At 46.2% G+C, this 23,111-nt stretch overlaps 8 protein-coding genes across 11 annotated transcripts; 7 read left to right on the top strand and 1 right to left on the bottom strand.

Annotated features, from left to right (window-relative positions):
* Nucleotides 1–543: 543 nt before the first annotated feature.
* Nucleotides 544–1,006, top strand: LOC111072994. The gene has a single exon (XM_022365100.2). It carries the CDS (start codon nt 586–588, stop codon nt 799–801), a length of 216 nt encoding a protein of 71 aa, XP_022220792.1. The 5' UTR covers nt 544–585; the 3' UTR covers nt 802–1,006.
* Nucleotides 1,007–1,677: 671 nt separating this feature from the next.
* Nucleotides 1,678–3,815, top strand: LOC111072963 (sodium channel protein Nach). The gene is made up of 8 exons (XM_022365054.2): nt 1,678–1,883; nt 1,940–2,146; nt 2,202–2,391; nt 2,454–2,587; nt 2,643–2,910; nt 2,976–3,201; nt 3,268–3,552; nt 3,615–3,815. Exons 1-8 carry the CDS (start codon nt 1,678–1,680, stop codon nt 3,788–3,790), a joined length of 1,692 nt encoding a protein of 563 aa, XP_022220746.2. The 3' UTR covers nt 3,791–3,815.
* Nucleotides 3,816–3,874: 59 nt separating this feature from the next.
* LOC111072965 (carbonic anhydrase 6) lies at nt 3,875–5,134 on the top strand. The gene is made up of 5 exons (XM_022365058.2): nt 3,875–4,085; nt 4,140–4,644; nt 4,697–4,776; nt 4,836–4,973; nt 5,043–5,134. The coding sequence occupies exons 1-4, from the start codon at nt 3,942–3,944 to the stop codon at nt 4,968–4,970; spliced, it is 864 nt and encodes a 287-aa protein (XP_022220750.2). The 5' UTR covers nt 3,875–3,941; the 3' UTR covers nt 4,971–4,973; nt 5,043–5,134.
* Nucleotides 5,135–5,268: 134 nt separating this feature from the next.
* On the top strand, nt 5,269–6,674 carry LOC111072964 (histone deacetylase 11). Its single transcript, XM_022365055.2, has 2 exons — nt 5,269–5,421; nt 5,483–6,674. Exons 1-2 carry the CDS (start codon nt 5,269–5,271, stop codon nt 6,335–6,337), a joined length of 1,008 nt encoding a protein of 335 aa, XP_022220747.1. The 3' UTR covers nt 6,338–6,674.
* LOC111072961 (nicastrin) lies at nt 6,544–10,359 on the bottom strand. 2 transcript variants are annotated; one of them, XM_022365052.2, is made up of 8 exons: nt 10,252–10,359; nt 10,083–10,190; nt 9,775–9,870; nt 9,021–9,713; nt 8,141–8,954; nt 7,874–8,085; nt 7,600–7,810; nt 6,544–7,275 (listed from the first exon to the last, which is right to left on the bottom strand). In XM_022365052.2, the coding sequence occupies exons 2-8, from the start codon at nt 10,144–10,146 to the stop codon at nt 7,251–7,253; spliced, it is 2,115 nt and encodes a 704-aa protein (XP_022220744.2). In that variant the 5' UTR covers nt 10,147–10,190; nt 10,252–10,359; the 3' UTR covers nt 6,544–7,250. The 2 variants fall into 2 exon arrangements, with proteins under 2 accessions (XP_022220744.2, XP_022220745.2); XM_022365053.2 differs by lacking the exon at nt 10,252–10,359 and having other exon boundaries at nt 6,544–7,439; nt 10,083–10,237.
* A 506-nt stretch (nt 10,360–10,865) lies between these two features.
* On the top strand, nt 10,866–12,540 carry LOC111072989. Of its 3 annotated transcripts, none has more exons than XM_022365094.2 (4): nt 10,866–11,134; nt 11,213–11,420; nt 11,473–11,677; nt 11,745–12,540. In XM_022365094.2, exons 1-4 carry the CDS (start codon nt 11,090–11,092, stop codon nt 12,088–12,090), a joined length of 804 nt encoding a protein of 267 aa, XP_022220786.1. In that variant the 5' UTR covers nt 10,866–11,089; the 3' UTR covers nt 12,091–12,540. The 3 variants fall into 3 exon arrangements, with proteins under 3 accessions (XP_022220786.1, XP_022220784.2, XP_022220787.1); XM_022365092.2 differs by having other exon boundaries at nt 10,866–11,124; XM_022365095.2 differs by lacking the exon at nt 10,866–11,134 and having other exon boundaries at nt 11,185–11,420.
* Nucleotides 12,434–13,775, top strand: LOC111072988 (protein SEC13 homolog). Its single transcript, XM_022365091.2, has 2 exons — nt 12,434–12,813; nt 12,896–13,775. The coding sequence occupies exons 1-2, from the start codon at nt 12,527–12,529 to the stop codon at nt 13,686–13,688; spliced, it is 1,080 nt and encodes a 359-aa protein (XP_022220783.1). The 5' UTR covers nt 12,434–12,526; the 3' UTR covers nt 13,689–13,775.
* Nucleotides 13,776–19,043: 5,268 nt separating this feature from the next.
* On the top strand, nt 19,044–21,194 carry LOC111072976. Its single transcript, XM_022365074.2, has one exon. The coding sequence runs from the start codon at nt 19,044–19,046 to the stop codon at nt 21,192–21,194; it is 2,151 nt and encodes a 716-aa protein (XP_022220766.2).
* Nucleotides 21,195–23,111: the final 1,917 nt, after the last annotated feature.

A 23,111-nucleotide genomic window follows, 5' to 3' on the forward strand; every position in this document is an offset into this window, starting at 1 on the left:
CTAATACGGGCCCGCACCCGGCCCCGGCGCACTCGGCGCACCTACCTACGTCATTAGCCAAGTCGTCAGAGTTGTTAATTAGAATTTAAATAGTGAGAGTCTCAGTGCTGGGTTTCGGGTCTAGCTCGTACAGCCAAATCATTCACCTGGCAATTAGAGTCAAGATCAGGTGCACAGATAGATATACGTGGATGTGCTGATTCACGAGACGATCGCTGGCTGGAACTACTCGTACGCATAACGGGCCGGGCTCGGCTCGGCTCAGCTCAGTGTGAATGACTTGCTTGGGGCAGCGTGTCAGTAAATATTGAGAAAACAAAATGATCGTAAAAAGCACAATGATCAGCCGACTACGACGGGCACTACGTGAGCGGAATGGGACGCGACGCGGGCAGCGCAGTCAGCAGTCAGCAGTCAGTTATTTCGCATTCGGATGTGGGCCCAAAACCTGATTGATAAGCCAAACAGCTGAGAACGGCAAGAACCGATCGGTTCAGTACCCCCATCCGAACAGATCCATATAAATAGGACAGTCGACGGCGGCAATGCAGCTCAGTTCTTGAGGCAACATCTCTCCAGCCAGCAATGTCACTCACCAAAGGATTTCTGCTCAGCCTGATGGCCGTCCTGCTTCTCCTTCTCTCGGCCGCTATCGGCTCTCCTGCCAGAGGCTACTATAGTTCACCACAACGCGGCGGACGCAGTTATACGGACATTGCCCGTGTGGTAAATCCCAATCCATATGCCTTCGTTGGATCTCGAAACTATCCTGGGCAGCCTTTCTGGCCAGCGGGAAAATGAAGTCCCAGAGGTCTCCTCCTATGCCTAAGAAGTGTACAAGACTTCACTCAGTTTTAGATGTGCAAAGGACTGAAATACTCGCTGCACATTCCTCTAGAATAAGCTAAGCTAAAGTAATCCTAATTTAAGCAGTGATTCAAAAACTGAATACTGAAAGTATTAATGTGAATTAAGTGTGAAATAAATGTGAAATACTCAGAGACCTGCAAAGAATTGGCTAACTGATTTTCTTAACATCTATACTGTCATTATTCACAGTTGATCTGCTTAGTTTTTATAGCGTTCCGATCGGTTATTGTAGAGATATTGGGATCATAGCGGGACTACTGACAGAAGTAGATGCACAACTCATGTACATGTATTTGACATTATTTATTATCTACATGTATAGTTAAATGTGACCGTAGAATAGTGGGTGGTGTATGTAAAGAATACATGGATTTGGTCTGCTGAAAAATGTTAAAGAAAAGAAATATCCACGTTTTAATATATATCTTTTACCGAATCAATCTGCTGCAAAATATATGTTCAGGATTTTGCATTGAAACCCAACAGTCTAGTTGTCCACTTCGTATGACAATAGCACAGCCAAATCTGACCCATTGTTGGTCTAAGGTCGGGATTTAAATGAGTATAAGAGTAGTCAAAGTAGTCAAGAGTAACTTCCCATTTATATACTCTATGTGCTCGGAGCATATTTTACCCTCACATTAACACTAATTAAGCACGTGTTAATGACCAATTTCCATTAAGAACAACAGCCACGCCCCCCCTGGCATATATTTCCAACGGAAATCAATCAAAGAAACTTCAATCGGCAACGAACAGCCAGAAATCGCAGTCAGAATCGGAGGACCAGGGAACTTGTACTTTGGCATGGTTAATACGATGGCCACATCCAATGCCATTTGGTGGATTAAGAACCCAAAGGAATCCAAGGGCCGGAGAAACAAGAGACCCTCCGGTCTGCGCAAGCAATCCTTGGGTTCCGCTTTTTGCCTGGATATGGCTGATCTGCTGCGAAACATATCCCTGCAGGGCTACAATAAACTATTGTCGCCAGATATTACCCTAGGACAAAGGTGGGATACAAAATATCTCAAGAAACGATGACTTTGTCTTTTGTTCCTTCCTTCAGAATGATTTGGTTGCTGCTGCACACCGCCACAACCGTCTCCCTAATCGTGGTGCTATCCCTGACCTGGGAACAGTTTGTGGCCCAATCGTTTGTGACCAATCTAAAGGATCCGCTCTATCCCGTTGAGAACGTGCCCTTTCCGGCGGTCTCCATATGCTCCAACAATCGCATTTCTAGGCAGGCAGCCTTCAGATATGCGAGTGAGCTGTAAGTTTCTTCTGACTAATCCCTAATCCCGTGTGATTAATCTTCTTGTGAACAGACAAGACAGAAGTCCTATAAGTCGACCCTTGGAATACTATATGGAGCGTCTGCTGTTCCTTCGGGAGTTTTACGTGCATGTGGGTGTCGTCGTGGACACGGACGAGTTTGGCAGCTTTCAAACATTTCTCGACGTCTTTGGAACGTGGGACAACGAGACATTTTACGATACGCGACGCATTATGAAGGAGGTGAGCTTCGGGAAGAGTTTCCCCACAGTTTGATTTGATTTCTGATGTCCCTGGCTCTTAAGCTGACGCCCAAATGTGAGAACTATGTGCTGAAATGCACCCTGGCCAATGTGGATATTCCCTGCTTCAGCAAGGCTGCCTTCCAGGATAGCCTCACGCAGTACGGTCCCTGCTGTACCTTCAACATGGAGAACAGGTGAGTGGTTTTGGTTTGACAAAAATTAACCAAATTAAGAGGGTTTACCCACCAGACTCAAGCAGCGCAACTTCTCGAATCGCTTGGCCAGTTCAGAGCTCGGTCTCACCGTTGTTCTCAACTCCAGCCACTCGGATCAGTTCGCCCCAATCCTGAACACCGACGGTTACATTGTACTGATCCACAGTGCTGACAACTACGCTTCAGTGACCTCCTCGAATACGCTGGAGATGTTTCCGGGCCAGCGGGAGGAAACTTTCCTGCAAATCTACGCTCGAGTGGTGGACACTGATGATAGCTTGAACTCCTTCTCCCCGTTTGGTGTACGTTAAGGGAGCACTCGCACAATGTGTCAGAAATGATTTTCACTTTGTTCCATCTCTGCCAGAGACGCTGCTACTTTGACCACGAGGCCCAGACATCCAGCAACGAGCAGCAACGGCTGCTGAGGTCCATTTACTCCTTTCCCAACTGCGTCACCAGGTGCCGGATTCGTAGCGTAATAGCCCTATGCCGCTGCCTGCCCTTCCAGATGCCCATCGAACTGGTGGAGAATCTCGACGGAGTTGTCTATTGCACCCTTGGCCATATACCCTGCATCAATCAGTACTTGTGTGAGTGGATGTGGATGTCTTTCCTCAACCTCTTATATCTATGAGCTCTCATCATGATCCCCACAGTCAAGTGGCGCAACGTTCTAACGGAGCGCCATATGATCCCCGGCTTGGAGCGAGAGATCGAGGAGGCTTTGTACTGTCCACAGTGCTTGCCCTCGTGCAACGACGTCCTGTATGGAGTAACCTTGAGCGCCTTGCCCATTGACAACTATTTGGCTACCCTGAAGCTCGATGGCAACAACCAGTCGGAGTTCGATTCGAATATCTCCGTCCTGAGGGTCTACTTCGGCGATCAGTATGCCCAGTACTACATACGACTGCTCAACAATGCCTGGTTCGAGGTGTTCAGTGAGTCTCTATTTGGATTCTCAGACATACATATAGTCTTCATACTATGTTGTGGTTTCCAGGTACCATTGGCAACATCATGTCCATCTTTGTGGGCTTCTCGATGGTGGCCATCTTCGAGATCCTTTATTTTCTGATCAAGCACATTTATGTTGGCTGCAATCGCATCGTCGAAAAGAACCATGACGATAGACAGGCCAAGGCGCTGGGGGAAAAAGAGTTGTATATCTGTCCATAGGAAACAATTTGGAATGAACTCAGACAGAAGTCCACCAAACAAACAGCTTTAAGAACACTTTTCGAATATAATCAACAATAAATTCAAACAATTTTAGATCTTAGAATTTATTAGTATATTATTACTGTTCGGGTATACCTAAATTTTCTGTATGTTTCATGTTGTTCGATATTTCGCCAAGGTCTCTGAGCTATCCAGTCCAAATCCTTCAAGTTTCAACTATGATAAGCAGGGCAAGGATTGGCAGGTGGAGCCTGGAAAACAGCAGTCACCCATTCCGTTGCTCCAAAATGAAGTAAAAATCATATATTCTCTGTCGAATCAATTGTTTTCAGCTCTGTCCCAAAAGGCCCTTAGGTACGAGGGTCCACAGCTCGTGTTTTTCAACTATGCGAAACCCTTGTACAATCCTTACGTGACGAATAATGGCCACACGGTACGCATGGACATATCAGCCACCATTGAGAAACAGAATCCCGCACTCGCTGGCTCCAATCTGAAGACGGTCTACTTGGCGCAGCAGCTGCACTTTCACTGGGGCTCCGAGAAGAGCCAGGGATCGGAGCACACCATAGACAGCCAGCGGTACGACGGTGAGCTGCACATTGTACACAAGAACGTCTCCTACGCGAGCAACCAGGAGGCTGTACATCATCCAGATGGTTTTGTGGTATTGGCTGTAATGCTGCGATGCTTGGAGTCGCCGCCCCAAATGGAGTCGCCGGCCCTGAATGAGATTTGCAAAGAGGTCAAGCTGATCAGAAAGTGCTACGATTCCACACTACTGAAGGCGAACATTTCAATGGAAGATCTCTTCGCTGGCATCGATATGGAGAAATTTTTCACCTACAAAGGTTTGTGCAGGGCATCTTCTTATTTTAAACCCTCTCATGTACCCTCTCACAGGCTCGCTTACATCACCGCCCTGCTATGAGACAGTCGACTGGTTTGTCTTTCCAGACGCCCTGGACATACCCAAGGAGATTGTGAGTAATGGGCTGGCTCGAAAAGAGCTTCGGTATTTATACCAACACATATTTTGCAGTGGCAGAACTTCTGGCAACTGAAGGATCGTCGTGGTAAGCGTCTCATTAATACATATCGCGACTTGCAGGCTCCCAATGCACGTCCTGTCTATCTTTGTAATGGTCTAGAGTCCTCGGAAAAACCTAAAAATTGAATTGTAAGAAGTGAATTATAAAGATTGAAAAGTGCATCTGATGTTTGTAACTACCTACCCCCCAAATGTTAGCTTTAGAAGCTTTCAGCTACCCCTAGAACGTTCGTTTAGCTTCGGAAGCTTTCAGACAGCCAGCTGACGCCCCCGCATTCAACCCCCAACCGTCGGCGAATGCATTTTCCAGCTGCGTAGCAGATCAACTGGTGTCGTGTCGCACGGAAGTGTTCCTGCACTTTCCGTTAATTTACAGTGGAGAAGAGCATGAAATGATTTGATTTGGAGGCTGAACCACAACGAAATGGATCGCCCGAGATGTGTATGGGTAAGGAAGGCGGACGCCCGGGTGCCTGGTAAGCTGCCGATTGTCTATTCCAAGAGCTACGCAGTGCGCTTCCATGGCCTTGAACGCCTGCACCCCTTCAACGCGGCCAAGGGCAAGCACATCTACAAGGTATGTATACCTCGCCCTGGCGCTAACTCGCTCACTCACCCACTCAGGCTACCCTCCGCAGGCTCTGTGCGCCGAATTTTCCCTGGCCGAGGGCAGCTTCTACGAGCCCGAGGAGCTCACCAAGCACCAGCTGCGCCGCATTCACACCCGCCAATACCTGCGTTCGCTGCGGTGGAGTCTGAATGTGGCCCGCATCGCCGAGGTGTCGCTGATGGCATTCGTTCCCAACAACTATCTGAATCACTTCTATCTGCGACCGATGCGCTTCCAGGCGGCCGGCTCTATTCTGGCCGGAAAACTGGCCCTGGACTATGGCTGGGCCATCAACTTGGGCGGCGGCTTCCATCATTGCTGCTCGAACAGGGGCGGCGGCTTCTGTGCCTATGCGGACATCTCCTTGCTGATTGTCCGTCTCTTCGATCAGGAGCAATGCCGGGTACGCCGCATCATGATTGTCGACCTGGACGCCCACCAGGGAAACGGACACGAGCGCGACTTTAGCAACTGGGATACAGTCTACATCCTGGACATATACAATGCTTTGATCTATCCCAGAGACAACGTGGCCAAGCTGAGCATCCGTAGCGGCGCGGAGCTGCCGAACCACACCGAGGATGCAACCTACTTGCGGCAGCTCGGCCGCTGTCTGATGCAGTCCCTGGCCGCATTCCGGCCCGATGTGGTCATCTACAATGCCGGCACCGATATCCTCAAGGGGGATCCTCTGGGCAACATGGACATCACCGCCGAGGGAGTGATTGAGCGCGACCGCTTGGTGTTTAGCACATTCCGTGGCCTAGGCATACCGGTGGTCATGCTGCTCAGCGGGGGCTATACGAAGGCCTCCGCTCGCGTCATTACCGATTCAATTGTCAATCTCCGTCAGCACGGATTGCTGGACCTTAGTCCGTTGTAGTAGAACATTGATTTAAAAGAGAAATTTGATGATCTTTAATTGTTTTATGAGTGGAAATGAAGTGGTGGACTCACCCTCAATGGATAAATGTATGGAAATTGAACTCTGGCTGATGGACACGTGGAAACGAGCGCTGTGAATGGAAACATGTTGAGTGATTGCATACGAATTTTGCCCCAAAAATAAAAATGTATACTTCGTGTAGGTGGGCTTTTGATGAATCCAATGAGATGGGTATATATTTGGAGATTTTAAATGCATATCTCATTGTATTCACAACAAAATTGGACACTTAGATCACACCTTATCAAAATTTATTAAACGTACATAAGTTAAAGTCGTGTTATTAGATTAGTTATTCGCCTATGTCTTCTATGAAGTTATGATTTCAGATCATTAAGTTCAGTATCGTATCGCAGGGATGTAGAAGGTAGTATAAATAAATATCTCCCTGGGTCTAGCATTAGATAGCAGCAGTCAATATCTTGTCAATATTTGTACAGACATGTGTGTTCCTTGGCATCCGCAGAGAGTGTGTTTACATTATAACTTTTATATTTTCGTCTCTATATACAATGCAAAGCGGACCGTGGAAGGTTTAACGAACGTTTCTTCTTATATAGGATGTGTATGTGTATGTGTTTACTGTCGTAATTGATTAAGTGTCTATTATATATTTATATATATATATATATATATGATACAAAATAGTCGCTAGTGGCTAATTTACTTGTTTAAAATACAAAAATACATACAAATAAATGTTCACTTAATGGTTTAAATAAGACGAATTAGAATATCATTTAGTGTCTTTTCGTTAGATTATTTTTTTCAGATCACTTTCAGTGGATGCGTTTACCCGTGTGACTTCCTTGTGCCTAGATCTTCCGGCAGCGCGCGCGCGATGCACCGACTAACAGGCCGTTGGGGGCGGTAACCTAGAAGAGCACACACGTGTCAAAGAGAGAGGGTGGTGGTTCATACTCTAACTACTCTAAAAACTTTAGTCGTTTAAAGTTTTGCATGCAGATATCTTGGGAATGAGTCGCTCAACATGATGATGACGTCGCTGTGGGGCAGTTGTGTGCCTCAACCAAACAATCTAAAAACAATAAATCTCAAATAAATATTACAATGAAAACAAATTAAAAGAAAAAGACTAGAGTCTATGGGGGAGAGATGTCTGTAGGAGTGGCTCCCGCAAAAAGTTGATGAAGAAGAGTTTTGCGATGGTGCAAGCAGATGCAGCTGATGAGACTTACGCGGCATTGCTTGCCGGCAGATCCTCGAAGAGGACTTCCGAGCGGGAGCTAATGATGTACACCAGGCAGAAGGAGATGATGAGCACCACAATGCCGACACTCAGCGTTGTGATCTGGTGCACACTGGACGGACGCAGAAAGATGCGTGCACTAAACACCGACCAGGTGGATTCAGTCCATGTGGAGTAGTTGCCCGAGCGCCAATCGTAGTCTGCAAAGGGGGCGCAATTATTAAAAGTTAATCGATGAAAGGGCACTTCGTTCTAGGACTCACCATCAATCAGAAAGGCGGGACTCAAGGCAGAGCTATAGTTCTGTGTGGTCAGGCGACACTCCCCGGCACCGTTGAAGCCGGCAAAGAAGTGCAGCGGCAAGACGGTGCAGTTGTCTTTGGGTATCTTTGACTGCTGTTGCGAGAGCAGGTAGCCCAGCAATCGGTAGGTCCACCCAGATGACTCCTGTGGGCCACCCAACACGCTTACATACCTTTAAATAGCATTAGTAAGAATGGTGCTAAGTTAGTTGGAAATAACGAGCTTACCGCATTGGAGGCATAGGCAGACCCTTGGGACTGCCTGGGTAGGAAGCGGCCTTGAAGAGCGGGCAGTCTGCCGACAGCAGGAAACAGTAGAAGAACTCATCGGTCAGCACCGGATTGGCCACCTTGCTGCCCGTGTACTCCTTACCAGTGAGCGTCTCGTAGAGCGCCATGGCCACAATGGAGGACACGTTGCGTACTTTCATTTGCAGCGAATCAGCCTTGAAGCTCTTGGTGTCGTCCACCTCCGGCAGCAGGGTAAAGTCTTGACTAGTGTTGCCATAGGTAAAGGCCACGTTATCCGCATCATCGTAGATGGAGTGATAGTACTTATTGGTTGGCTTTGCATTAAGGATCACAGCCGGGAACCTTGGGTCGCGCCTCAGAAAAGACTGTGCCGATGTGGGCGGTATATGGTAGCTCATTTCCGATTGGATGTTCAGATTGAAGCCATAGCGGGGCGACTGGGCATAGCTGTTGAGCTGCTGCAGCAGCTTCTGAACGAGTGGGGTGCCACTCAGGGCGTGCAGCTTGATGTTGGCTATGTCATCCAGTGTTCCAATGTCCAGCATGAACTCAATGTTGTCAAACGTGATTGGGTCACGGCTAGCGGACGACTTGGGGAACGCGAATCTCTCCACGTCGTAGACGAAGCGCTGGGATCCAATATAGTCATAGGATTCGCCATTGAAAGTTACAAAGAGAACATTGCGCTGGGTATCGGGCAGCGAGCTTTGAGGAGGCAGCAGCTGCCGGAGAAGATTTGCCACCTGCGTTAATATGGCCAGTCCCACGAGCGAGTCCATGGCACCTAGACCTACAGGTCCAAAACGATACATTGAGTGTTAGTGGCAATGCAAACCTTCCTCAAATCAGCACTTACCCACGCCATCGAACATGCTGGCGGTATCCAGGCGACAGGTGACCAATATGAACTTTTCCTTGGTCACAACGGTTTCAGTTCCATCCGACTCATCGGCTGAAATATTGCGCGGATATACAGTGGCATAGACATTACGACCCTCGAGCGGATCACAGTACTTGCTGCCGCTCAAGTTGTTGATGAAACGGGTGCGTCTTATGCACACTTCGGAGCTGACGGCGGCCGACATAAAGGACTTGACCTCGACGGCGCACAGACTGCGCAGGGAATGCGCCTCGTAGTTGAAGTTGTTGAACTTCTCGAAGCACTCCTCCAGCTTGGTGATTTCCTCAGTGTCGGCTATGTAGTAGATGGGAAAGGGGAAGTCCTCGTGCAGCAGGCCCGTGCCCCAGGGATTCCAGCTGGTGGCTGGATTGCTGGCATCACACGTCTCGCTGTTGTTCAGGCTGCTGTACTGATTGGGGCAGTTCAGCTCGTGCGAGAACTGTTTCATCTTTTCGGGTTTGTTGATCAGCAGCACCACTGAGATGTTGCTGGGTCCGGCCTCTATCAGTCGCAAGAGATTGCGCCTGGTGAACAAATGCGGTGGTATCATCGGGGCATAGGGCGGCGACGGCGGACTGGCGAGCAGAAACTCCAAGTCCGCCTCGACCTTAATCAGATGCAACACGCCCACTGAACCCGCGTGTGTGGCTGCAATGAAGCAGATGCAGTGCTTGAAAAGCATTCTTTATAGACCGTAGATTATACTTACAGGAGCAGCCAGTCTGATGGGTGCCATTCAAGCGTCGAAAGCAGCCCGCGCCTACAATGGACTGGTACATCTTATCGCGCGTACGTTCGCCTTGAGCTGCGGAGGGGGGAAACGAAAAATAAAGGACGGGTTAGATGAGTCAGCATTGTTGACTGGTCAATGTGGCTTATTTATGCCATGCTTTAGGTCAACCAGACGTGGGTGTAGCAGGCTACAATTACAAGTGCATGCGGCGTCAGAAGTCTGGCCTTCACACGTCTCATTCTACCCGTATAACCCGTACAATACGTCTGCCAACAAATTCTTACCGACAGCAGCTCCGTGCAGCAGCATTAACAGCCATATTGCAGCCGCATGTACCCGCTTTTCCATTGAATAACTATTTGCTGTGCTCACTGCCCACAGGAGTTCTTTTGCTGCAAAAAAAGTTAATGTTGCTCACTAAAACAAAAACATACAGTGTGACCGCGGAATTACCGATCAAATATAACCATCAGATATATACCAAAATATACATTCTCATTTTCGAAATATACCGTAAATATACCGAGAAAACTACCAACTTAACCCACTCTACCACCTCTTTTGTGTTAATCCATGAAATATAATACTTTTTGATAGTGCTCCTGTTTTCCAAGCTGCTTTGACACATTAATAATGCCGTTAAAATTATCTGGAACTATCGTTTATTCCGTCAAATATTTAAAAAAAAACCATCGATTGAAACTCTATCGCTGCCGGCGACGTTAATGAATATATCTCCTTGGCGCCTGTTGAGTCCTTTGAATTCCGCGCATAGTAAATAACATGTATACACAACCAAACATTTCGCCAGCAAGCTACCACACCACCCATCACTAGACTAGTAGATTGAGAAATATTTCACTAGCTAAAAACAGGGTTGGTAATAATTTAAAATAAAAAAAAACACGAACATTAGCATAAGAAAAACAAATCAACATATGTAACCAATGATTAGTATGTCATATTAAAAGATTCATTTAGCACTAAGTTTAATAGTGTGTAGCACTAGGAAATACAATAAACAAACAATGCAATACAATTGTATTGTATTTTTTGATGCCAAAATTGAGCAAAAAGTGTTTTACTTTATCATGGTATATTATGGTATTTTTCGTCTTGGTCCCTTTTTTTCTTTCACCGTGGAAAAAAATTAGCAAGCAAATGTACAGAGAAGATTGCGAAAGACTTCCCAATGTTAAACATTGGCTTGAAAGGTGCAGCTTAATCGGCAACGCATACTGCAAAGTTTTTCAGTGCTCTATCTTGAGCAGGCTGGCCTCCATAAAGCAGCATGCAGCCACAAAAAAACACTTCGAAGCTGAAACGGTATTTAATGGTATTTATTTTTGGGGAGGATGTATTTCTTTTATCGTTATCGGCGCGGCCACGCTGTATGTATTCTATTTTTCGCTAGCGAAGTATATGCAACACAATTAAAATGGAATGCGAGGGTTTCACGCGAACAAAACGACTGGAAGAGTTTGATTGTCGGGATAAACTAAAACTAATCAAGACAGTCGAAAAAAGGATACTGATATGGGATATGAGGCATAAAAAACATTTTGATGCCACTGCGCTGCAAAGCGCTTGGGCCTCTGTTGCCGCTGAGATGAATAAAGATGGTAAGTCAAACACAAATTAAGTGGGAAATGTAATTAGATGCATGTCTTTCAGTATTTAGTTGCAAAAACGCCTGGAAATCGTTGAGGGACAGCTACCGGTACCATATGAAGTTAGCTAAGAAGGCGCAAGGGCAAGCGAAGAGTGAAGATGCTGACTGGGACCCTTTGGCTGACTCCAAGTCGAAAAAGGACAAGGAGAGTGTGAAGTGGCGTTTTGCTCCACACATGGAATTCTTGCATCAATCCACGCTGAACCGGTATGTATTGTATACATTGTATTCTTTTAAGCGGATGTTTAATGTTGCATTGTTACGTTTTCCACAGGAGCTTGGCCCCAGTTTCTACCGTTTTTGTGGGAAAACTAGTTAAACCGAAGGCTTGTCCTAGTTCGCCAGGTAGGCCGATGCAACCGACTATGCCCGCTCTCCAGGCTAGGCCCTCTCCTAAGGCTAAGCCCACTCCTCAGGCTAGGCCCGTTCCCGAGGATAGGCCCGTTGCCCAGTCTAGGCCCATATCCGCATACTGGGAGTCTGAATTGAACAAGTTGTCGCCAGAGGATGCCGAGACAGTGGAGCAGAAAATGACGAGACTACTGTGGGCCGAGACTCAGGCGTTGAGACTTAACTCCTACCTAAAGGAGGAGGAGGAGGACTTGTACAGTTTAGAATAAATCGTATTAATTTTAAATCTCAATTTCTTCGGACGCCAGCTAGCGAAAATACGGAAATTGTCAGTATTTTATTTTAATACTACCATATGTATAAAATGTGTAGTTACCATGTAGCCCTGTTCAAGCCTTATTTTATAAGAAATCAAATAAAAAGTAGTCCTTTAAATTATCCAATCGTGTAGAAAATTAATTGATTTATAGGATAAAATTACATGTTCAGTGCTGAGGATCGTGGCTATATAGCAATACGAAATCGAATAACAAAATCGAGGAAATATAATATGGGTTAAGGTGGAACGAAAAAAAAACTATTTTGGTTGGTTTTACAACACTCGTTTTTGCCAACACTGAACGACCCAACAAATTCCACGTCAAGCACCGGAAAAAAAGACGACTTGCATTTATTTACGTTAATTGGAACTAAATTGAATATAAAATGGTGAGCCTGCTGCAGGAAATCGACACCGAGCACGAGGACATGGTCCACCACGCCGCTCTGGACTTCTACGGCCTGCTGCTGGCAACCTGTTCCTCCGACGGCAGCGTTCGAATTTTTCATTCGCGCAAAAACAACAAGGCTCTGGCAGAACTTAAAGGCCACCAGGGTCCCGTGTGGCAGGTGGCATGGGCACATCCCAAGTTTGGCAACATTCTGGCCTCTTGCTCGTACGACCGCAAGGTGATTGTATGGAAATCGACAACGCCCAGGGACTGGACCAAGCTGTAAGTAAACGCAACGCACGCAATCACACATAGGCATGACGTTATCTTCCAATGGCTGCCGCCATCGCTTGCCACATTTCAGCTACGAGTACAGCAACCATGACTCCTCGGTAAACTCTGTGGATTTCGCCCCCTTCGAGTACGGTCTTGTGCTGGCCTGCGCCAGCTCTGATGGCTCCATTTCGGTGCTCACCTGCAACACGGAGTACGGGACTTGGGATGCCAAGAAGATACCGAATGCTCATACCATTGGGGTGAATGCCATTTCGTGGTGCCCGGCCCAGGGCCCAGATCCGGCATTCGATCAGCGCGCCACCTCGCGCAATTCGGCCGTCAAGCGTCTGGTGAGCGGTGGTTGCGACAATCTCGTGAAGATCTGGCGGGAGGACAACGATCGCTGGGTGGAGGAAGAGCGTCTAGAGGCCCACTCCGACTGGGTGCGCGATGTGGCCTGGGCGCCCTCGATTGGTCTGCCACGGTCGCAGATAGCCACGGCCTCGCAGGACCGTCACGTGATCATCTGGAGCAGCAATGCAGACCTAACTGAGTGGACATCAAGTGTCCTGCACACATTCGATGATGCCGTCTGGAGCATCTCCTGGTCGACCACCGGCAACATACTAGCCGTCACTGGCGGAGACAACAACGTCACACTCTGGAAGGAGAACAGCGAGGGTCAGTGGATCCGCATCAACTACGAATCGGGCACCACCATTCAAGCCAAGCAGCAGCAGCAGCAACCCCATCATCCACACCTCTCACAGCAGCAACAGCAACCGGGACACCAACAGCAGGCGACTGCAGCTCTTTCCGACTCGGAGCACAGCTCCAATCTATCCAATTCGAACTTGTCCAATTCCCAGCTCTCCAACTGAGGAGCAGTCTGCCACGATCCTAGCTAAAGTCCCTGTCAAATGTTATCCCCTACATACACGCATACAATATACAAATCTAATGTCCCCTATTTCCTCCACGTGCATGGGATCGATCCATTTATGTCCAGCAATTAGCATTATGCAGAAAAGCGTAGAGCGAAAGTGGTTGACCTAATGTGCTCCGCTTTGTAATTAATACGTCTGCTGGCAAAGGAAAGTAATCACGGCGCCAAGTTACGCTGCCCCCATCCGAAATTGCATAGAATTAACCTCCTTTTTGTGTGGTACATTGACTTTCGGTTACATTCACGTTCCTGTTCCCGTTGCTCTGATAATTAGTCATAGATTAGGCTTGTACATGCTCTACGGGTCTTGGTCCTAGCTCTTAAGTGCAAAAATTGAAAATCCATGAAGCCCCCAGAACAGGCTCTGGGGACCTGATGTTTGATACTTTGGTAAGTAATTTTTCATTCATGAGAACGGAAGCCACTCATTTCGTGTAAATTCAGGACACGTGCCGCGCGATAAAACGCGAACCAAACAAACATTTTGTAGGAGCTTATGGCTTAGATGGGGGTACGGGGTACTACTACTAGGAGTTTATGGTGGCACTATTTGCAGGTGTTATCTTTTCAAAACTTTTCTTTTGGTTTATGTTTGCTTTCTGGGCTTAAAACTTGTTCTGTTGTGGTTTGTGGCTGTCAAGGGGGTTTATTTATGGGTAAGATGCCATCGAAGCGATATTATCAGACTGTACTTCTGGAGTTTCAATTAAATGTCACTTCGGTACTGTACAAATGCAGCTGAGATGGTTTCTCCTATGCATAAAACTTTTATGAAGTTGATTCTTTCTGCTTTTAAACGTATTGCCCATGAAATGTGTTTTTATTCCGAATTATTTGTTTAGAAAAAAATAATTTAGATACCTAGGTATCCCGAAAGATTTAGATTAAGAACTGATTTTGAATAAAGAAACAGAAATGTTAAATATTATAGCATATCGAATTTCCATCAATGGTTGTACTTTAACGAAAAATCTCGTACTGAGGCTCGAAAAAAAACCATAATAATAATTAATACTTTAACTTAAACACATTTATATGTAGAACATCTTTGTGCTTCTAGCATAGCCCAGAAGAATATTCAGGACATGCTTCTTTGAGGGAAAGAGGCGGCTCAGAGTGACTAATCGCAAAGGTCATGGGATTTTCATTCAAACAATTGAAAATTGCATGTCCGGAATAATCGCCTCAGAATGCGAAACCAAAATAATTGCATTTTAATAATACAATGAATGAGCGAAATGCGATTAAATCGTGCAAGTTTTTAATTTGAATTCCAATTAAAGAATGTCACTCACTGAACCCAAGCCCTCCCCAGCCCAGACATAAGAGGAGTCCCACAAGTTCAGTGCTCTTGATGGGGGCAACAACAGAAACAGAAAGTTATTAGAATAATTTAGCAGGTTGCATAGAGAGAAATTCCTCTGGTAAGTATTCCTACCTTCAGGCTTTGAGCCATCTACTGCCGAGGGACGGGACCGGGGCTGATGTAAGCCCTACCCCTGCCCCTGTGTGTGTGTGTTGTGGGGTGGCATGTGGCGGTAGGGGGCACTCACACTAATTGTGGGTCACTTCGCTAGGTGCAATATTTGGAGAAGAAAAACAAACCCGACACCGAACCGGAGACCGAACGAGCACCGACTACTGGTGCTCGTACTCTGGTGATGTCATGGATTGCGTGCCGAGGAGCCGTCATCAATAGTCTCGGACCACGGACTTGAGCAACTTTTTAGAAGTTTTTTTTTTGGCGATTTTCGAGTACCATACGAAACGGGCCGTAACCCATAATCAGAGCGGTTTAATCGTGTTCTCAAGCGAGCCCGCCACCCGCTGGGCTCCTCATCGCCACCTGCCTACTCCACTGAAGAAAAGGATCCATCCCGCCGCCTCCACTGACCGCATTGCTTCGGTGGTCTGCATTGATTTTTTTTGGTCGTCGTTCTACGTTCCCATGTTTTCGGTATTTTAATGGTCTCCTCTGGAACTTTCACTCTTTGATGTGCGTAAATTTGCATATTGGTCGGCGGTATACAGGGTGCCAAGGCGCCGTGCCTGCCCCAAAGTGTTGCCTTTGCCTCTTTTCCTTCTTCAGCTGTCTCGAGAGTTGAATAATGAATAACGTCCGATGATGATGACGCCCCGACTAATGACTCTTACGTTCTTCTTTTTGGTTTTAGATAGGTCATTGTTATCGTCATATAGGTCTTTGGGTGGTGTGGGGGTGGAGTGCCAGGCTATACTCTGCAGCGTATCTTCTAGAGGAAGTTTAACTGCATTTCATGTTCTTCTAATGAGTGACTTGTTTGGGTGCATTGTTTATGGCATCATAAACCATATTTGATGGTCTTTAATGGGTATAGACAGAGGTCGAGTGGGTGTAAGGAGATGGTTTCGCAAGAAAACTGTGCGAAAACCAAAAAAAATTTCGATTGAATGTGTCAGAAGAAAAGGACAGTCCTGATGGAAAACTGACAGACTGTGGTTATTTCTTACTTTCTATTGCTTTAGATTTAGATTTAAATGTTGAACCCAAATATTATTCCTGTATATTCTTAGGCATACTTGATACTATATGTATAATATTCTTCTATCCAGATCACCGATATCTATGAGCCTTAACTCGCATCTCTATACTGCACATTATATGATCATTATTCGTAGCATTCCCTTGAGAAATTTTACTTTTGTAATCACTTAGCACTTTCCACTATTAATCCAACATAATGTCTACTGCCTAATGGCCGCCAGCACTTCGTGAATTTCTCTAAAACTCCAACGTTCTAATTATAATCCTCCCCTGGAATGGGACGGAACCGGCCAATGACGTCCTAAGCCTAACCACGCATGAGTTATTATAATATGTTCGTGAGGTTAAGCATTTCGTAGTTTCGTAGTTGTTTTTATGTTTTCAGGTGCTTGTTTTTCGCCGCGGACAACATGACATGCAGCCCTTAGCGGACCGCCAACATTGCGTATACGTAACGGAGGCAACAGTCAAAGTCAAAGGCACAAAAGTCCCCCAAAAGTGTCGCCAATGCAAAATCAAGGTGTACATTAGCAAATGAACTTGAAGGAATCGTTATACATACGTTATACGAGCACTTGCCATGTGCATTTGCCTGCAGTGCCACTCGCTCGAGTGGCTAATGATAAATTGGGAAAGTCATGGAAAGGTTATTTGGTCAGGCCACAGACAAGGCTACAACAAGTTGCGGCGGCTATCGACATTGCAAGTACTTTTGACCATCTTGCATGCAACATTCGGTAGCCTCCACTGGGTGGGGGGGAAGGGCTGTGCATGTCCAGGAACGCACGGCAACAAACTTGCATGTAGGGAAAAGGCCTCCCCCCCGTACAACCATTCTGCCATTCGGTGGAGTGTGCAATTAGAGCCCGGTGCCTAATATGAAATTAAAGGACTTAAATTGGCATTTATTCGAGAGCTGGACGCGGTCTGGCCCCAGGTTCCGTTCAGTGGTTAGTCGTATAATCAGCAAAATTGTGATGACCTCTAGGCATGAGTAAGCCCCCGATGAGATTTCGTGAGAAAATTATATATCGCCGGGGTCGGTCCTAGACGTAGGAAGGTACAGAAACCCCACCGCAATCGGCGTTGGCCCCAACTAATTAATCATCAGTTAAGACCAAAACATGACGCTCGGATTGTTGAAAGGGAATTAGCTCTTTAATTACAAGCCAGGGTGGTGAGCGGATCGAGGAGTATGAGTAGGTTCCGGAGAACTAGGTTCCTCCGATTGCCGTTGCAGTCTCTGATTTCGTGAGTTTTCTATATAATTTCCCAAGTTTTCTTTTGTTTTTTGCTGCTGCCAGTGCCAGAAAAAACATTTATCAATAATGTCAAGAATAAAAATATCTGAAATAAATCTTGGACTTTTGCCGCATGAGGAGTCCCAGTCCAATGGCGTGGACTGCTGCCCTCTTTTGAATAATAATTAAACGAAATTTATTTATTCATATAAATATAAATATTCTTTATTACAATAAGTACGATATGCAAAAAGGTAAGTATATTTCAGATTTGGTCTGCGTCAGCTTGAGTGCAGTGGGGAAAAAGCAAGGAATTCCGGAAGATATATGAGAGTATAAATAAAAAATCGAATAAATACCTAACGTTCAACGATAGTCAGAGAACGGGAGACAGATAAAACGAACGAAAACAGAACAACAATTCAGAAAATATACTTTTAAGGGGACTTAAAAAGTTTCTACATTAAAATAAGAAATCAAAAGAAATAATTAATCAAATCAGAAAATATCGAAGCATAGAAAATTGCTTTTTCTTCTAAGATGGAAATAAAGAGGGAAATATCTAGTTTTTGTGGTTCTCTAAAGATACTTTGAAAACACTTTTAGCCCTCTTTTATACAATTCATTACACAGTGCTTTCACTTAGTGAGAAATGTATCCTAATTACTCGTATATCCCCTCGATTTTTGTGAATATTTTCTGGTTTCCATTCCATGGGGGCCGCCTCAGGCCCTCGGGTCAGTGCGCTGTGCGTGCCACAAAAATGAATTCGCCGCGATGTTGCGCGTTTAGTTAAGGGCAAATTGTTTTTGCTGTCGCTGCGATTAAAACAATCGTTTATAAGGAGATTGTGGGGTCAGATAAGTGAGCACAACATAACAACAGAGCAGACCAGACCAGACCAGACCAGAACAGAAACCAACCCGAACCGACGAGAATTCAAACGAAAATGTTGACATTTTCCACAACAATCTGATTTGGGGGGCATTCCAAAAATAGACTCAACAGAATTTGTGTAGCAAAAATTGGGAAATATTTCATGTCCAGGGGCCGGGACTAGCCGCCAGAGCTCTCTCCAAAGTGTTTTCACTTTGCTGTAAATTATTGACTTGTCCAAAAGAAAAGAACCTCCTCGAGAGACACTGTCTGCCCCTCCCTGCCCTGCCCCAAAATAGGTGCACATCCGTTTCGCCGCTTCGCTGTTCGATATCCACCTAAATGGTGATTTGTGAAATTGGCTTTATTTTGGGGGCTAGAGGGCGTGGCCTGTAACCTTTTTGTTGCAGTTTGCAGAAAGCAACAAGCGCCCCTCAACGGAGGCTTAATTTTGTTGCAAACTGAAATGTTATTAGGTGCATGCACCACCACCACAAAATAATCATAAGCAAATGCCCAAGGAAAAGCAATCGTATGATGTCGAAGCTTGTAATACCCTAGCATTGCTTTCAAATTCGTACGACAAAATTAAACAAAAATACAATAAAAAACTAAAGTACATTTAATATATTTAAAATATTTCTAGAAAATGTCGCGACAGAGATCTTTTCTCGCCTCATTTCTGACCTCCATCGAGCCGCCGAAGAGCGACTCCACTGAGAATGACGTTGAGCTGAGCTCCACTTCGACCATCGAGCTGTTTGTGAAGACCAATTCCCTGAAGGAGGTCAGTCAGCAGGATGGCAAAAAGATCGTGGAGGATATAGTCAACAAAATATTCGACAGCAAGCAGGGCCTGGCCAACCTGTCCAGCTCGCAGGGCTCCCTGGAGAGCGATCTCCAAGCGTCCGTGGAGATGGACAAGCGTCTGAAGCACTGGTACGACACGCTTCAGGACCGCACACAGACTCAGATGAGGATCCAGCGCAAGATCGGTCGTAATCCCAACGAAATGCTGATCAATCTGCCCACCACAGTGGAGCAGCGGGACAAGGCCACTGTGCAGCGTCTGATGGACTATGCCACGCGCATGAATCCCACATCGCTGGCCTTAAAGAGGCCCGTGGAACTGCCTGCCTACTTTGACACGAAGCGTTGCCAGGAGGTGAGCAAGCTGGTGGAGACTCTACCGCTGGCCGAGAGACAAGGAGCAGCCAATGTGGAGATTATTGGGCTAACCAATGCCACCAAGCTGGAGATATTGGGACCGACATGCAATGTGAAGTCCTCCCACCAGAAGGAGAGGAGTAAGTGGCTTGGTTCCAAGCTGCTCGACGAGAAGATCGAGAAGAGATGCGGCGACATTAAGCGGGTGCTCCAGTACTATCCGAATGTGGATGATCTCGAGGTGCTGGGCACCAACATGCAGGAGGTACTGAATCGCCAGGAACAGGGTGCTGGCAAGGACATTGAATGCTTGTCCACTGAATCTCTATACAACATCAGCAGCAGTACCCAGGAGTCGACGGCCGAGGAGCAGGAGGAGGAGCAGGCGGAGGCGGATGAGCAGATTAAAAAATCTGCGCCAGAGCCCATTATCCCGGCGGTAGCTATCCGCATCAACGATGAGATCTTCATTCAGCCAGAACGTCGTAGCCGTGACATTGTCACCTGGGACATTTATTTCGAGTGCCATCCATACGAGAACGTGGTGAAGCAGGTCCTTCGCCTGGAGAACGTGGGGCGGCAGGTGATAACCTGCCAGTGGTCCAATTCGGAGTTCTACAAACGCAATCCGCAGTTCATGGGTCCCAACTTTGACACTTTCTTTCTGGAGCGCACTAACTTTGCGCTCTTCCCCGGGGAGGTTCACCTAACGAATGTGCTGTTCCGGCCACGTCGTTGCCTGGTGCAGAAGCAGCGCTGGGAGCTGCGGGTCTTCCCCAATGTCTTCTGCAATTACCGGGACACAATCCTTCTGAAGCTGCACGGCAAGTGCCTGCCTGCCCCGGAGTATACGCAGAAGGTGCAGAAGCAGCTGGACCGTGTGTTGGACAAGTCAAAGACACAGATGGCCCAAAAGGTAACAGAGCTCAAGGCCACTCTGGTGCCGCTCATCCAGCCCCACGAACTGCTCTGCCCCTATGAGCGCATTTTCGACGAGCGTGAGATCTTCAACTCGCAGAACTTGGGCTACCACTGCGATCGCTTCGATGATCTGGAGACCCTGAAGACCCTGTACCAAGCCTTGAAGAAGCCCCGCGAGCCGGCCTGGGATCTGCGCTTGGAAACGATCAAGAAGGTAATCCTGCGCCTGCCCGAAGCAGAGCAGAGGGAGGAGAACTTCAAGAAGCTCGTTGATGTCCAGTGCTCCCTTAAATGCGCAGCAGCCGGGTCCGGGGACTTCGATCAGACCCTGCCCCTATGCTTCGGCCACAGCACTGAGAAGGATCGATCCCGATTCATTTACGTGCGGGGCAGCATTGGCAATGGCCTGGATGAGTGGGAGGAGCTAGTCACATCCCTGGAGCAGAACTCTCTCAAGTCGGAGCTGGCCTGTTTCTATGCTGAATCCCTCGACGAAGGCCAAGAGGAGAACTCCTCAAATCAGGCCACCTCGGAAGAGGAGACCAGCCCCTTGCTGCGGCAACACCGCCGCGACAATCCCCAGCTCTATGTTTTACTCAAAATGCGCTCCAAGAAGTACTACCGCGACGCCCTCTACATGCAGACCTATACCCATCTCTGCGACATGGCCGAGAATGTGGTGTCCATCATAGAGAGCACTCAGTTTGTTTAGGCTAAAAGAGTTAAAAAAAAATAAATATTGTTTCGTTTATACAGATGTTTTCCAGCAGCTTGAACGGTTTTTATTTATTTACAGAGGGTAGCCAAAAGTTGGCTACTCTTTCTCTGTGTGTGAAAAAATCTTGTCAAGTCCAAAGGTTCCTTTCCAGGGTGTAGAAACTCTCACAGAACGAGCGAGCGGCGAGCGAGAGTAGCAGAATAATGGCCAAAATAAGTATTTGGCTTTAACTAGTCGTTTCTGTTGTTTTTTGTTGCTTTTGGTGCGTGCTAATGTTATACTTTATTGTTGCTTTAGTGTTGCTGTTGGAGTCACACACCAAGAGTGACAGGGGATGAGGCGGAAAAGGCGGGGCGGTTCAAAACTCTGCGGACCCCAAAAAGTAGGCTATGCAATGGCTCTAATGTCTTCGTCATTATTATAATACACACACGCATGCAAAACCCATACACACACACACACACATTCGTGGGCCCAAGACGAGGACGAGACGAGGTCGTGCCAACAACAATAAAAAATTGCACGAAGGTAAAACTAAACACAAAACGACAGCAATACTCGTACTAGTGGGAATGTTTTAGGCGAGATTCGAACTGGGAGCTACCTCTTGATTGGTAGTAGGATTGGGATTTAACAAGTCAATTTTAGGTATAGAAAAATCCAAAGAGAAATGCGCTTTTCTGTAGGTAATTCTGACTGTAAATCAATAATGAACAAATCTGTATGATTTTTAGTAAATCATTATATGCTTGTAATAGATAAATGTAGAGTTTTATAACAGCCTTATATTATGTACATATGTAGGTAGAACGGGTGCACAGAAGTAGATCGATCCGGAACGACCTGAATTCAGAAACGAGTATGCAGCCATGCTGACAATATACCCTTGGTGTCCCACTCGTACCGCGTATAAAAATCCATCTTCGTTAACAAAAACTCGCTCACGAAACAACGAAGCAAGTTACAAGTGCGTTGGATTCGACTTACTAGCATGCCGCCTGCCCCCTCGTCACACCCATGGAGAGCCATGCAGACCATACGTACCCGTATAATATACAAATTATATGGAGCTGGCAAGTTCAGAATCTGCCTAAAGATTTTACGCCCGAACTAACCCTTGCTCCACCCTTAGGCCCCCCCCACACACACACACACCCCTAACATTAATGTAGTGGATGGAATACCCTTCACCTGCTCTGGGGATCTTTTAATTATGCATGCATGTGTTTTTTGTGTCTGTCCGCATGGAATCACATTTTATGGATGCCTGCAAGCCAGCGCAACGCAACTATTTTGAGGAACGAACACGGGGTTACGGATATGATGTGCCAACAGTTGGGATGCTTGATTAAATAAATTAAATTTTAAGCAAGAAATCTGCTCTTCTAACGGGGCTTTAAACGAGTGCAAAACATTCTTATCAGCTTCGTTTTGTTCTTCTCAGAATTTTGATTAGCATCAGGTTCTTCCATATAATCAGTTACTTACATATACATACATACATATATTCATTTTAATCGGAAAAATGCAATCAATTTCAAGTTCGAATATTTATTTACTGTGAAGATTCTGTGGAGCAGACAACATTATTTTCTGTTTCCAGAGAGATGCGAGCCAAACTAAATAAAATATTTAAATAATATTATCCCGAAGGTTTTAAAGATTTTGGGTTTATATTCATCATGAAAATTGTACCAATACAATTCTTCTTATTTCCTTAAATATCCTCAAAGATCATATTGGAAGTAAAACTCCTTCTTAATTCGCTTACTAAAAGGGTATTCAACAATCGTTATTTGGGGGCCTAGGTAAGGGGCTCTCTGTTTTGCTGAGCAACAGCAAGGGGAAAGTCAGAGCAGGTGGATGGGTTTTGGGAGGGATTGAAGGGTGCAGGGTGCTGGGTGCTGGTGC

The sequence above is a fragment of the Drosophila obscura genome, unplaced genomic scaffold (genome assembly GCF_018151105.1).
Source record: "Drosophila obscura isolate BZ-5 IFL unplaced genomic scaffold, ASM1815110v1 contig_192, whole genome shotgun sequence".
In the NCBI taxonomy this organism is placed as follows: Eukaryota; Metazoa; Arthropoda; class Insecta; order Diptera; family Drosophilidae; genus Drosophila; species Drosophila obscura.

Bases quoted from the DNA above. Each gene is read 5' to 3' on its own strand.
- LOC111072976 (XM_022365074.2), top strand. From the start codon at position 19,044: ATGTCGCGACAGAGATCTTTTCTCGCCTCATTTCTGACCTCCATCGAG.
- LOC111072989 (XM_022365092.2), top strand. From the start codon at position 10,900: ATGGTATTTTTCGTCTTGGTCCCTTTTTTTCTTTCACCGTGGAAAAAA. The intron at 11,421-11,472 runs GTAAGTCAAACA...CATGTCTTTCAG, and splicing joins CGCTGAGATGAATAAAGATG to TATTTAGTTGCAAAAACGCC. The intron at 11,678-11,744 runs GTATGTATTGTA...CGTTTTCCACAG, and splicing joins CATCAATCCACGCTGAACCG to GAGCTTGGCCCCAGTTTCTA.
- LOC111072965 (XM_022365058.2), top strand. From the start codon at position 3,942: ATGTTTCATGTTGTTCGATATTTCGCCAAGGTCTCTGAGCTATCCAGT. The intron at 4,645-4,696 runs GTTTGTGCAGGG...ACCCTCTCACAG, and splicing joins GAAATTTTTCACCTACAAAG to GCTCGCTTACATCACCGCCC. The intron at 4,777-4,835 runs GTGAGTAATGGG...CATATTTTGCAG, and splicing joins TGGACATACCCAAGGAGATT to TGGCAGAACTTCTGGCAACT.
- LOC111072963 (XM_022365054.2), top strand. From the start codon at position 1,678: ATGGTTAATACGATGGCCACATCCAATGCCATTTGGTGGATTAAGAAC. The intron at 2,147-2,201 runs GTAAGTTTCTTC...TCTTGTGAACAG, and splicing joins TTCAGATATGCGAGTGAGCT to ACAAGACAGAAGTCCTATAA. The intron at 2,392-2,453 runs GTGAGCTTCGGG...CTGGCTCTTAAG, and splicing joins CGCGACGCATTATGAAGGAG to CTGACGCCCAAATGTGAGAA.
- LOC111072964 (XM_022365055.2), top strand. From the start codon at position 5,269: ATGGATCGCCCGAGATGTGTATGGGTAAGGAAGGCGGACGCCCGGGTG. The intron at 5,422-5,482 runs GTATGTATACCT...TACCCTCCGCAG, and splicing joins AGGGCAAGCACATCTACAAG to GCTCTGTGCGCCGAATTTTC.
- LOC111072994 (XM_022365100.2), top strand. From the start codon at position 586: ATGTCACTCACCAAAGGATTTCTGCTCAGCCTGATGGCCGTCCTGCTT.
- LOC111072961 (XM_022365052.2), bottom strand. From the start codon at position 10,146: ATGGAAAAGCGGGTACATGCGGCTGCAATATGGCTGTTAATGCTGCTG. The intron at 9,714-9,774 runs GTAAGTATAATC...GCTTCATTGCAG, and splicing joins CCATCAGACTGGCTGCTCCT to CCACACACGCGGGTTCAGTG. The intron at 8,086-8,140 runs GTAAGCTCGTTA...TGCTATTTAAAG, and splicing joins CTGCCTATGCCTCCAATGCG to GTATGTAAGCGTGTTGGGTG.
- LOC111072988 (XM_022365091.2), top strand. From the start codon at position 12,527: ATGGTGAGCCTGCTGCAGGAAATCGACACCGAGCACGAGGACATGGTC. The intron at 12,814-12,895 runs GTAAGTAAACGC...GCCACATTTCAG, and splicing joins CCCAGGGACTGGACCAAGCT to CTACGAGTACAGCAACCATG.